Source organism: Bos javanicus, chromosome 16 (assembly GCF_032452875.1).
Source record: "Bos javanicus breed banteng chromosome 16, ARS-OSU_banteng_1.0, whole genome shotgun sequence".
In the NCBI taxonomy this organism is placed as follows: Eukaryota; Metazoa; Chordata; class Mammalia; order Artiodactyla; family Bovidae; genus Bos; species Bos javanicus.
Window position 1 is genome coordinate 77,578,137 of NC_083883.1, and position 9,553 is coordinate 77,587,689.

The window sequence follows — 9,553 nt, forward strand, 5'->3', positions numbered from 1 at the left end:
GAGATTTAAGGATATGTATCTAAAAGAATGCACACACTGATAACACCTGAGTGCAAAACAGTTTCTGGGGCCTAAATGCCCAAAGGCTTTTAACTGACAGACGATTTTTAAACCTGGCAATGGAGGATATAATCTAAGGTTCTGGTTAACTCAGTGATTTCCTTTACCCAGTAATCTGAACACTATTTTTATATCCCTTTTTGCATTTAAGGTTTTTAAATTTTAAACTAATTCAAAGTGAAAGTGAAGCCATTCAGTCATGTCCAACTGTTTGGGACCCCATGGACTGTAGCCTATCAGGCTCCTCCATCCATGGAATTTTCCAGGCAAGAGTACTGGAGTGGGTTGCCATTTCCTTCTCCAGGGGATCTTCCTGACCCAGGGATCAAACCCAGGTCTCCCACATTGCAGCCAGATGATATGCCATCTGAGCCACCTGTGGGTTCACCAGAAGTTGTAAAAATAGCACAGCAGGTTCCCTTCACCCAGTTTCCCCAACTGGTTACATTTTCCGTATTTGTAACACAGTACCAAGGCTAGGAATGGGACTTCGGAACAAAGTACTCTAGTTCTACCTCTAAGCACAGCTGTAGACTTCTGACAGGATCAGAACACAGAATTGCTACTACTACCATTCACAAACATCTCCCTCACTCACACCCCTTTATATTCACACCTGCCCCCTCATTCAGTATAGCAAATGTTTCACAAAACCAGTATTCACTCTTTGTAGATGACTATTTTCTATCATGAATGTGGTAATAGTCTATTTCATTTCTGTAAAATTCGGTCTCTATCCTTTGAATTAATGTTACAAACTATTAACTGGTCCTCATCCTCAATTTTAAAAACAATGTAATCAATAAGAACTTCCAGACTCAGTTCCTTTGAGAATTTGGTTTGGCAAAAAACACAAACACACAGCTGATTCACAGTCAATTCCCTTTATAACCACAGTTGCCCTTTCCAGTTTTACTGAGGGTCCCTCCTCGGCCCCCCAGGTTTTAAACTTTTCTCAGATCACTAAGCATTCTCCAGAACCTGATTTATTATGCCAGCACAAAGGAAGCAGATTTACAAAAGAAGATCCCAATTTATTAATTACTATGAGATTTACAACGGACCAATAGGGTCATTTCAGTCAGCGCCGACTAAGAATACAAATGTAATGCCAGGGTTGCAAGGTAAATGCAGATGTCAAAAAGGAGTGGTGATGGTCTGCCTTCATCTTTGTGTACCACTCTACAATCTGCTCTTATCCTCAGGGGTCAACTGCTGCTCTCAGTTCTTCAAAAAGTGAAGAACACTTACAAAACAGTTTACTCTTCAAGCCTGAAACACAGGCTGAGGGGAGGAGGCAGGAGTACTGTTAATTCTAACGCCTGACATTACCTCCTGGGATGTGTGCTAATTTTCTCCAAGTCAGTTTTTTGGGGAGAAGCGGGATAACTTTCATCTTTCAGACAGGAAATATAATCTTAAGTTTCGATTTTGCAAATCACTTAGCAACCTGAAACCGCCGCCTCTTCCTGCTTTTGGTCCTCAGGTTAGTCTGGGTCAGAGAGCCAGGCGCGCGAGGGCTCCCCTCCCAGCACACAGCACCTGCAAATACTCAAGCCTTTCCTGGATGAGCCCAAGCTCATAAACGACCCTGGGCCACTCGGATCACTTTCTGGCACTTTATCAGTTGTAGCGATTATGCTGAAAAGATCCCAAGGCCAGTTTGACAGGAGAAAAAGAATGTCCACGTGTCCTGTCAGAAGACCAATGGGAAACTTGGAGCGGAGGTCCTGAGGCTGGAGAAGGCACGATCTCCGGTCCCCGCGTCCTGCGGGAGTCTTCTCAGCCGCCCGAATCCACCTCATCTCCGGGCAGGGCCGCAGGGCCGGCGGACGGCCCGGGGTCCGGTCCTCAGGGCGCGGGCGGGGTCCGCAGGGGTCAAGCTCGGGGTCGGGAAGGGTGAGGAGATCCCTCAGTCTGCGGTCAGGGGTGCGGGCCGGGGTCCAGAACCGGAGGGCGGGCTCCGGAGGCTCGAGGCCGGGGTGGGAAGAGGAGTCGGGGCCCTTCCCCGAGGGCCGAGGCGCGGGGGTGGCGGCTGGGTCCGACAGCCCGAGCTCCGCCAGGCCCCGCGCGCGCAGCCCGGCCCACCCCCCGCCCCCGCGCCCCGCCTCCTCAGGAGGCGGCCATGGCGGCCTGGCGGGTCCCGGCGTCCGCGCTCAGGAGGACGCAGCCCGCCGCCGCGCCGCCAGAGCCGCCGCCCCGTGACGGAACAGTGTTCCGACGGCGCCGCGGCGTCCCCCTCTGCTCCGTTGCGCGGGAAGACGGCGGTGGCCCCGGGCCTGACTCGCGGGGCGGGCCGGAGGAAGCGACCAAGCGCCCGGCGAGCCAAGAGTTAACGGCGGCGGAGCGGAGGATCGCGGAGCTACACGCGGCTGCTTGCGCAGTGAGGCCCCGCCCCGCCCGCGGCCCCCGCCCCGCCTTGCCCCGCCCTGCCCCGCCCGCGGCCCCCGCCGGAGGGCCGTGCGCTTGCGCGGTGAGGCCCCGCCTCCCGAGACGCCTAAGCCCCGCCCCTCCCGGGCCTCCGTCCAAGGGCCTTGAGCCCGCGCCGCGAGGCCCCGCCCCCCGGGCGTCCCGTCCCGCCCCGCCGCCCGGGGTGTCTGTGCGCATGCGCGTCCCCGCACCAGGTGGCTAGAGGCCGGCATAGGCGTGTTTCTGGCCTCTGGTCCCGCGGTTGGGTCCCGTTCTGAACTTTTCTCCTGAAACTAGCCACAGTTCCCTATTCTCAGCGAAGAATTAACATGTATCTATCTTGAGTATGGGGTTTCCCTGATGGCTCAGTATGAGTGCAGCTCCCTTCTAATCTGTGTCCGAACTAAACTCCATGGGGTCCATCATCACGCTGTGTGTGTGTGTGTGTGTGTGTGTGTGTGTGTGTGTGTGTGTGTGTGTGTGTGTGTGTGTGTGTGTGTGTGTGTGTGTGTGTGTGTGTGTGTGTGTGTGTGTTGGAGGGGTGTGAAGCATTGATGTAGGAAGTAGAGGATATGAGAAGTCACAGGAAAATATGTGTGTTTTTATCCGCAGTATCAGTTTAACACCAATGATTTCAAAGATGAACTTTTTTTAAAATTTAATTTTTGCTACCATCCTTTCGTCCTTTGCACCTCTCAGAGCACAGTTACCTAAGGAAACTATAATCAGGAGTCTACATTCTTCGTAATCTTGAGCTGCTTCGTAATCTTGAGCTGTTTTCTCTGGTTCGGGGTTTGGCAACACTAAAATCAAAAGTTGTCTCCTCCCATCATGCTTTCTAATATCTTAGACTACATAAGTTGAGAGCCCCTTGGACTGCAAGGAGTCCAACCAGTCCATTCTGAAGGAGATCAGCCCTGGGATTTCTTTGGAAGGAATGATGTGTAAAGCTGAAACTCCAGTACTTTGGCCACCTCATGTGAAGAGTTGATTCACTGGAAAAGACTCTGATGCTGGGAGGGATTGGGGGCAGGAGAAGAAGGGACGACAGAGAATGAGATAGCTGGATGGCATCACTGACTCGATGGACGTGAGTCTCAGTGAACTCCGGGAGTTGGTGATGGACAGGGAGGCCCGGCACGCTGCGATTCATGGGGTCAAAAAGAGTCGGACACGACTGAGCGACTGATCTGATCTGATCTGATTTATATTTGCATCATCTTTAAAGAGCAAGTGAGTTCTATGATAAAGATACAAAAAGGGATATGAAAGCAGCCTGTGATACACTGCAGGTGATCAGTCCTTCACGGTCTGATGTTAACCAGGTCTGAGCTGGAGCCAAGAGAGCAGAGAAGGAAAACTTGCAGGTTGCCTGAAGTGGACTTTTTTGCTGGCAGTTAGTAGGCCCTGAGATCCACTCCCTGATTCATTCCAGTGTTGAAACTTCTGCACAGAGACTCTTTAGGAAATGACTGGCAGCTTTTATTGTTCTTGTTTATACTCTTTTTAAAAAAACATGTGTAATTTGTTCCCATACTTCACCATATGGGCTTCCCTGGTGGCTCAAGATGGTAAACAATCCGCCTGCCGTGCGGGAGACCTGGGTTCTGTCCCTGGGTCAGGAAGAACCCCTGCAGGAGGGCATGGCAACCCATTCCAGTATTCTTGCCTGAAGAACCCCATGGACAAAGGAGCCTGGTGGGCTATAATCCATGGGGCCGCAAAAAGTCAGACACGACCGAGCAACTAAGCACATTTCACCATATAAATGTGTAAATAGAAGCAAAAAGTGTCATTCTCTATAGAGCAAACACCAGTGGCCTGGAAAGATGGGCTCCATCAGCCTGGGAAAGAAACATTTTCTAACTCAGGAAATCCATCAGTGTCAGCATTGCGGGTTAAATGACTGTCCCAGAGCCTATAAGTAAAGCTGATAACAAGCTTGTTGTTCTTATTCAACAAATCAGAGCCCCCTGCCCTGGTCCTTCTCCCACACCTGCAGGCAGGCAGCTCTCTTACCTTTGCTGATCTGCCTCCCTGGACATCTCGCTCTCGGTCAGCATTCCTGCCCCACCTTTGTCTGTTGCCACCATTACCTAAGGCTCATTCACTAAGGATAAATTCAGTTTGTGCAGGCAGCCAACGAGCTCAGAGTTTCCCCATCAACAGGGAAAGCAAGAGAGCTGCCCATACCCAGAAGCAGTCTGTAAAGCTCCCAGGCTCCAGGCAATTTGCTCTCAGAAGACCCCCAGCTATGAAAAGCAGAGAGATGTCTGCGGACAGTTACCAGTGTTTTTTCGCTTTTCTTCCAAGTCTTCCAACACCGACTTTGTATTAATAAAGAAGTGAGGTCTTGACAGTGGGTGTTTAGTGCCTTTGGTCTCATGTAATCTGCTTCTGTGACCCCAAAGGATTTTGGAGGCCCCTTAGACTGGCCTTGGGACTCAACTGTGGGATTTCTGCTGCCCTTGTTGCCTTGGAGGAGGCCTAGACTTGAACTCTAATTGTCCTTTTGCTCCACACTTTATTCATGAGCTATAGCTGATTAAAAGCCGAACTAGAACAAAATATCCAGCCATTAAGGAAGACACTCCGAAGAAGCAGTTTGTGGCACACACGAAAATGTAAGTCAGAAGACATTTCAGTGTCACATGTAATTTAATGGAAAGGCTCTATGCAAGAGTGGTGCACTTACTGCATGGTAAAGGGTTACAGAAAAAGTCCAGGAGAAAGTTTCTCCCCTTCAAAATCCCAAGGCTAGTTAAAAAGAATGAAATAGTGCCGTTTGCAGCCACATGGACGGACCAAGAAATTGTCATACTGACTGAAGTAAGTCAGACAGAGAAGGAGAAATATAGTTTGAAAGTGAAAGTGGGGCTTCCCTGGTAGCTCAGCTGGTAAAGAATCGACCTGCAGTGTAGGAGATCTGGGTTTGATCCCTGGGTTGGGATGATCCCCTGGAGAAGGGAATGGCTACCAATTCCAGTATTCTGGCCTGGAGAATTCCATGGACTATATAGTCCATGGGGTGACAAACAGTTGGACATGACACCCCTTTTATGTGGAATCTAAAAAGAAATGATACAAATGAACTTATTTACAAGACAGAAACAGACCCACAGACTTAGAGAATGAGTCTATGGTTGCCAAAGGGAACAGATAGCTGGGGAGTCTGGGATCAACATGGCCACACTGCTGTGTCTAAAACAGATAACCGTCCAGGACCTACAGTACAGCACAGAGAACCCTTCTCAATGTTATGTGGCGGCCTGGATGGGAGGAGAGTCTGGGGGAGATCAGATACATGTGGGCTTCCGGGGTGGTGCTAGTGGTAAAGGACCCACCTACCAATGCAGGAGACAGAAGAGACGTGGGTTCAGTTCCTGGGCTGGGAAGATCCCCTGGAGGAGGGATGGTAACCCACTCCAGTATTTTTGCCTGGAGAGTCCCATGGATAGAGGATCCTACTTGGTTGTAAAGAGTAGGACATGACTGAGAATGCATGCATCAGTTCAGTTCAGTTCAGTCGCTCAGTTGCGTCCAACTCTTTCCGACCCCATGAATCGAAGCACGCCAGGTCTCCTTGTCCATCACCAACTCCTGGAGTTCACTCAAACTCACATCCATCAAGTCAGTGATGCCATGCAGCCATCTCATCCTCTGTCGTCCCCTTCTCCTCCTGCCCCTAATCCCTCCCAGCATCAGAGTCTTTTCCAATGAGTCAGCTCTTCGCATGAGGTGGCCAAAGTGCTGGAGTTTCAGCTTTAGCATCATTCCTTCCAAAGAACACCCAGGGCTGATCTTTGTATGTATGGCTGAGCCCCTTTGCTGTCCACCTGAAACTATTACAACGTTGTTTTTCTGTTTTTAAGTATTTATTTGTTTGGCTGTGCTGGGTCTTGCAGCAGACAGGATCTTTTGGTGTAGAATTTGAATTCTTATTTGCATTAAGTGGGATCTAGCTTCCTGACCAGGGATCAAACCCAGGCCCCCTGCAATGGGAGCTCGGAGTCCCAGCCACTGGACCATCAAGGAAGTCCCCCTATCACAACATTGTTAATCAGTTGTGAAAGTGAAAGTCACTCAGTCGAGTCCGGCTCTTTTATACTCCAATGCAAAATTAAAAGTTAAAAAATAAATCTCAAGGGTAAATAATGTCAGCCACGTAGTCCACATCCATAAAAGAGGTTGCATCGTTTACTTTGTCTTCACACATGTACCTGGGACAGCTTTTTAAAACCATGATTGAATAAGTAGAGGATGCATCCTTGACATCTGAAGGGCTGTAGTAAAAGCTGCTTTTGATCAAACTCATGAAGCAGTGAGTGTTAATATGCTAAAACAATACTTTCATTTTGCTTAAAAACGGTAATAAAAACACTCCAAAAAAAGAAAACAGTGCAAAGTGTGCAGGGGAGTAGACATCATGAAGGTAAGGAAAAGTGTTCAATAATAGCGAAGGCCGCACTTTTTCTAGAAGGACCGTTGGTTTTGATTAGCACCTTTTCTGTAAGTTTAAATCATTATCCACATATTTTAAGCACTGAAATTGCAACTGCAACTTCTGAGTGAAAGTTCATTTTCAGCCTCTTAAGCTCTTAAAGTCATTAAATCACCTGTTATTAAACTTGTTACCTAGAAACTGAATGAAAAATACCTGCGCGGTGGCTGCATCGTTATTGGGTATAGAGGCGTTCTTGTTTTTCCATCAACTTCTCGTTTTTCTCAAACTATATTTTCTCCTCATGTCACATAAAGTTGGACTGTGTATAATGTCGGAATGCATGCGGGCCTTAATTGCAAGTGCCACGAAAATTGCTGGGAAGAAGTTTAATATTGTTTGAAGAAAAATGTTGCAGTATTTTATGGGTAGGAATTATGGTGAGGAGATACGATGAATTTTGAGATGAATGAATTGTTTGATTTCATTACTCTTCAGGCTGGCCAGCTAAACTACGTGGACCCAGCTACCGGCTACATGGTGTTCACCCAGCTGGCCCACTTGCAGAGAGGCCAGTGCTGCGGCTCAGCCTGTAGACACGTGAGTACCAGCTCCGATCGCAGTACAGCAGCAGCTTTCGGTGCTTCTGTGACTTCATAAATACCTATTATTTGAAAACAAGTCAAATAAAAATGCTAAATAGACCTGTGGTGCACTTTCACAAGCTTCCCTAGTCTAGGACAGTGAAAGTCCTAAGGATCAACAGAGGACCTTTAAAGTTAATGGAATTTTGTAACATTTCACCGTGAGCATCGGCTCCTTGAAATGCCGTGATGGGAAATTCATGGGAGTTCTTTTATTGTGAGGAAACTTTTCACGAGGTTTCAAATAAGCTGTGTTCACTAGGCGAGTTCAAAGACAGCAGGAAAAGAAATCCAGAATATTGCAGACTAGATCCCAGGAAGCATTTATTTTTCATTTTTAGCTGAATCAATAGATACTTGCCCAACATTGGCAGGTAGGTTTTTGTTAAAGGTAATGATTTTCCTTCTCCCTTGCTCCCTTTCTTTCTTCCTTCCCTCCTCCTCCTCTTCTTCCTTCTGTATTATTATTATTACTTCCCCTCCCTTCCTCCTTCTCTCCTGCCTCCTGTTCTTTCTGTAGCTATTTTCTACTCTGTCTTTAAAATAACCATGAAACTCACCACCCCACACTTATGCTGTACATTTCCTAAAACGCATATTTCAGCGACCCTAAATCCCTGTGCTCACCGATTAAGATGTGCTAAATATGTAACCCTTCCCCATTTTGAGCAAAAAATAAATGTGAATGGGTCCTTCACTGTAGCCTTTTTTAGAGTAGGTCCCTTTCACAGGAAGGGAAACTGTTAGGCAGTTGAGATTATAAACAGATAACCTCTGCTTATAGACCACTTTGAATGTTTGGGGGGAAGAAGTGGTCATTTGCTTTAACTGACCCACTTTATATCAAGGAACCAACACTAAAATCCTTGTATTAGCCAGTATTGATAAATTAAGCCTTCACTTTTATGGATGTTCCTACCTGTGCCATTAGCTGTTTCTAATCAAATGCCTAAGAGCTTTGCCTGAATTGAGGACTTGGAGGATATTTTTTAAGGGTGAGTTTTTGATGGTAAAATTCTTCAAGTTGGAAGGATGCATTTAGGAAGTGATTCTTGGACCCTAATTAAGACCATTTGCCAGACGTTGCCACCATCCTCCTCTGAGTCTGTAGGCCGTAGATCAAATAATCTATAGAACATTATCAGCAGTCTCTCTTTTTCACCATGAGATATGCATTTTTCCAAGATGACTGTTAAATAATTCAACAATAACTTGTTTTCTTTTTTTTGCAGTGTCCATATGGTCAAATCAATGTTAAAGATCCATCCAAAAAGAAGCAGTTCAATTCATATTTTTATGTGTGACAACAATTTTATCTCTGTTCTCCATCTAATTGAGCCTTATTAAAAATAAATAAATAAAATTTTAATCCAGAATGGCTTTCTGGGCTATTAGTACTTAAGCACGGGATTCATCTTAAAGAACATCTTAAAAGAACATCAACAAAATGAAAAAGTTAGCAAATATTTGTGTTTCTGAAGTGGCACATTGATAGTTATTTTGCTTTCTTTTTGCTTCATTATCAGACAATGTTGAAAAAAGAAAATAATGACTCTTCCATTAAATAAATACCAGCAATCAGGTCACATCAGTAGCTCTTGATTTTTTTTTCTTTTTTTATAGCCCCACTTCTCCTACTGTTTTTCTTGTCAGTGCTAGCAACCCAGGGAGGTTGCTAGCAGATAGAAGAGTCTGACTCCATCCTTCCTTTCATTTACATCTTGAGTGATGAGGAGGTTGATGTAACACTGCATTGGGCAGCATATGAGTGCCCAATAAGTGCTATTCCGCAGCAAGAAGCACGCTCATGTTCCATCTGTTCCCCTAATAAAAACTTTAAATCATTCCGATTTGGGGATCAGGTCACTGAAGACGCCTCGCCTGAACCATTCTTTTTCCTCTCTCCCACATTTTACCCCTCTACCTCTGATGGCGCTCTGCAGGCTGATCTGTCTTAGGGTGTTTATTAGCTTTATTAGCCCATTTCATTCCACTTCTG

At 46.6% G+C, this 9,553-nt stretch overlaps 1 protein-coding gene across 2 annotated transcripts; it reads left to right on the plus strand.

The window, feature by feature from the left end:
* Positions 1-1,013: 1,013 nt before the first annotated feature.
* On the plus strand, positions 1,014-8,930 carry C16H1orf53 (chromosome 16 C1orf53 homolog). Of its 2 annotated transcripts, none has more exons than XM_061383696.1 (3): positions 1,014-2,443; positions 5,011-5,093; positions 7,409-7,500. In XM_061383696.1, exons 1-3 carry the CDS (start codon positions 2,186-2,188, stop codon positions 7,419-7,421), a joined length of 354 nt encoding a protein of 117 aa, XP_061239680.1. In that variant the 5' UTR covers positions 1,014-2,185; the 3' UTR covers positions 7,422-7,500. The 2 variants fall into 2 exon arrangements, with proteins under 2 accessions (XP_061239680.1, XP_061239679.1); XM_061383695.1 differs by lacking the exon at positions 5,011-5,093 and adding an exon at positions 8,787-8,930 and having other exon boundaries at positions 1,030-2,443; positions 7,409-7,510.
* The last annotated feature ends 623 nt before the right edge of the window (positions 8,931-9,553 follow it).